This window comes from Corylus avellana, chromosome ca1 (assembly GCF_901000735.1).
Source record: "Corylus avellana chromosome ca1, CavTom2PMs-1.0".
Taxonomy (NCBI): domain Eukaryota; kingdom Viridiplantae; phylum Streptophyta; class Magnoliopsida; order Fagales; family Betulaceae; genus Corylus; species Corylus avellana.
Window position 1 is genome coordinate 11,367,106 of NC_081541.1, and position 1,736 is coordinate 11,368,841.

Sequence of the window (1,736 nt, forward strand, 5' to 3'; positions counted from 1 at the left end):
GTCTTGGTATTAGTTGGGCTGAGGCCCAAAAACCTCCTCCTCAGCCCATTTTACAAAAAACCCAAAACTTAAAATAAAAATTGACAAGCCGCATGTGTGGGGGGTGGGGTGCTGTTTGTCTCTTCTCAACGTTCTATCCATTCACAAAGCCCTCTTGGAAGCCACATATTTTCGTGTAACATAGAAAACACCTCACTCTCATCAAATGCCCAAATCTACATCCAGCCAATCCATGATGTCCATCTGTCCCTTTTAAATATCAATAAATAAAAATAAAATGTTCCTCATCATGGGCACAGTAGTGGAGTATTAAACATAACAGTGCCTAGATAAAAAAACAAAAACCAGAATTAAAAAAAAAAAAAAAAACAAAAACAAAAGAAAAGAGAGAGTGAGAGAATGCTGGCGAAGGAATCGGGTGGCTCCAACTTCGGTCTTCCCGAGGAGGTCTTGGAAGTCCTGCCGTCCGATCCTTTCGAGCAGCTCGATGTGGCCCGCAAAATCACTTCCGTTGCGCTCTCGACACGCGTCTCTGCCCTTGAATCAGAGTCCTCCGACCTCCGCGCTCAACTCGCCGAGAAGGACCGCGTCATCGCCGAGCTCCAGGCCCAGGTTGAGTCGCTCGACGCCTCCCTCTCCGAAACCGCCGATCAACTCACCCGCGCCGACGAGGAAAAAGTCCGACCCGACCCCAACCCCAACCCCATTTTTTATTTATTTATTATTTGGGTTAAGTTCATTCGTATTTTTTTTTTTTATTTGGCGTAGGAGAGCTTGGTAAAAGAGAATGCTTCGCTGTCGAACACTGTGAAGAAGCTGAACAGAGATGTCTCCAAGGTACTTCCTTGATGCTTTGCATTAAAGGCTACATTTTGTGAATTGTTGGGTTTTGATAAATTTTGTTTTTACCGTCTAGTGTGATGTGCAAAGTGAATATAGATGCATTTGTGGTAATGGATATCGTGAATTTTTTATTTTACTGTTCTGTTACGAGTAGTTGAGAAGAGAATTTAATGGGGATAACGAATTCAAGAAAGCTTGAGATGGTCTTGTAATGCAATTTTCAGATACCCTTTATTGCATTTTACAGCTTAAGTCGTTTTTGTTTCATTTTTGTTGTTAACAGGTGAAATTGAAGCGTTAATTCCATTAATAGAGAATGAAATCGTTAACTAAGAAAGAAATGTGTGTGTTCACCTTTTTGTGCTAGTAATTGAGAAAGCTACAAACTTCTTTCTCTCTCTAACAACCCCAAACCCTTTGAGGCATAATGGTCATAAATAGGTCACACATAGTATTAACTAGAACATTAAATATCTGAAAAACCTTTGCTGGAATAAATAATTGGGAAAACGTAAAGGTCTAAAACATAACATCATATTGAGTTCAGAAAATAATTCTGTCTTGTGCACTAAGGCACTTATTTAAAATAGATAACTTAAACTTGTCATGTCATGACTTATTCCCCCATCTAATTTGATTTTCTCGCCTCCAACGAAAATTTAGTAAGCAATAGTCCTCAACCGATTTAAAATCGGTTGGTAAAAACAATTTTTCCTTCAAAATGTTTTCCTAAAGACATTTACCCATCATAAAAGAAGACTTTAAAAATTCCTTTTTTGTTTCGAAAGTTTGATCTTAAGAAGCTTTTTTTTCTTCTCTTATTATGGCCTACGCATACTGTTACGGACGTGTTAAGGTTGTGCGATCCACCTTCTTGATTATCTCATCATTCG

The 1,736-nt window shown here is 38.9% G+C and overlaps 1 protein-coding gene across 1 annotated transcript in view; it reads left to right on the top strand.

Annotated features, from left to right (window-relative positions):
* The first annotated feature begins 358 nt into the window (after positions 1–358).
* Positions 359–1,736, top strand: part of LOC132184261 (uncharacterized protein At4g15545) — a 4,867-nt gene continuing 3,489 nt past the window's right edge. Inside the window, exons 1-2 of the mRNA XM_059597825.1 lie at positions 359–678; positions 769–837. Of these exons, the coding sequence (XP_059453808.1) occupies positions 400–678; positions 769–837 (348 nt within the window). The 5' untranslated portion in view covers positions 359–399. The remainder of the gene's footprint in view (positions 679–768; positions 838–1,736) is intronic.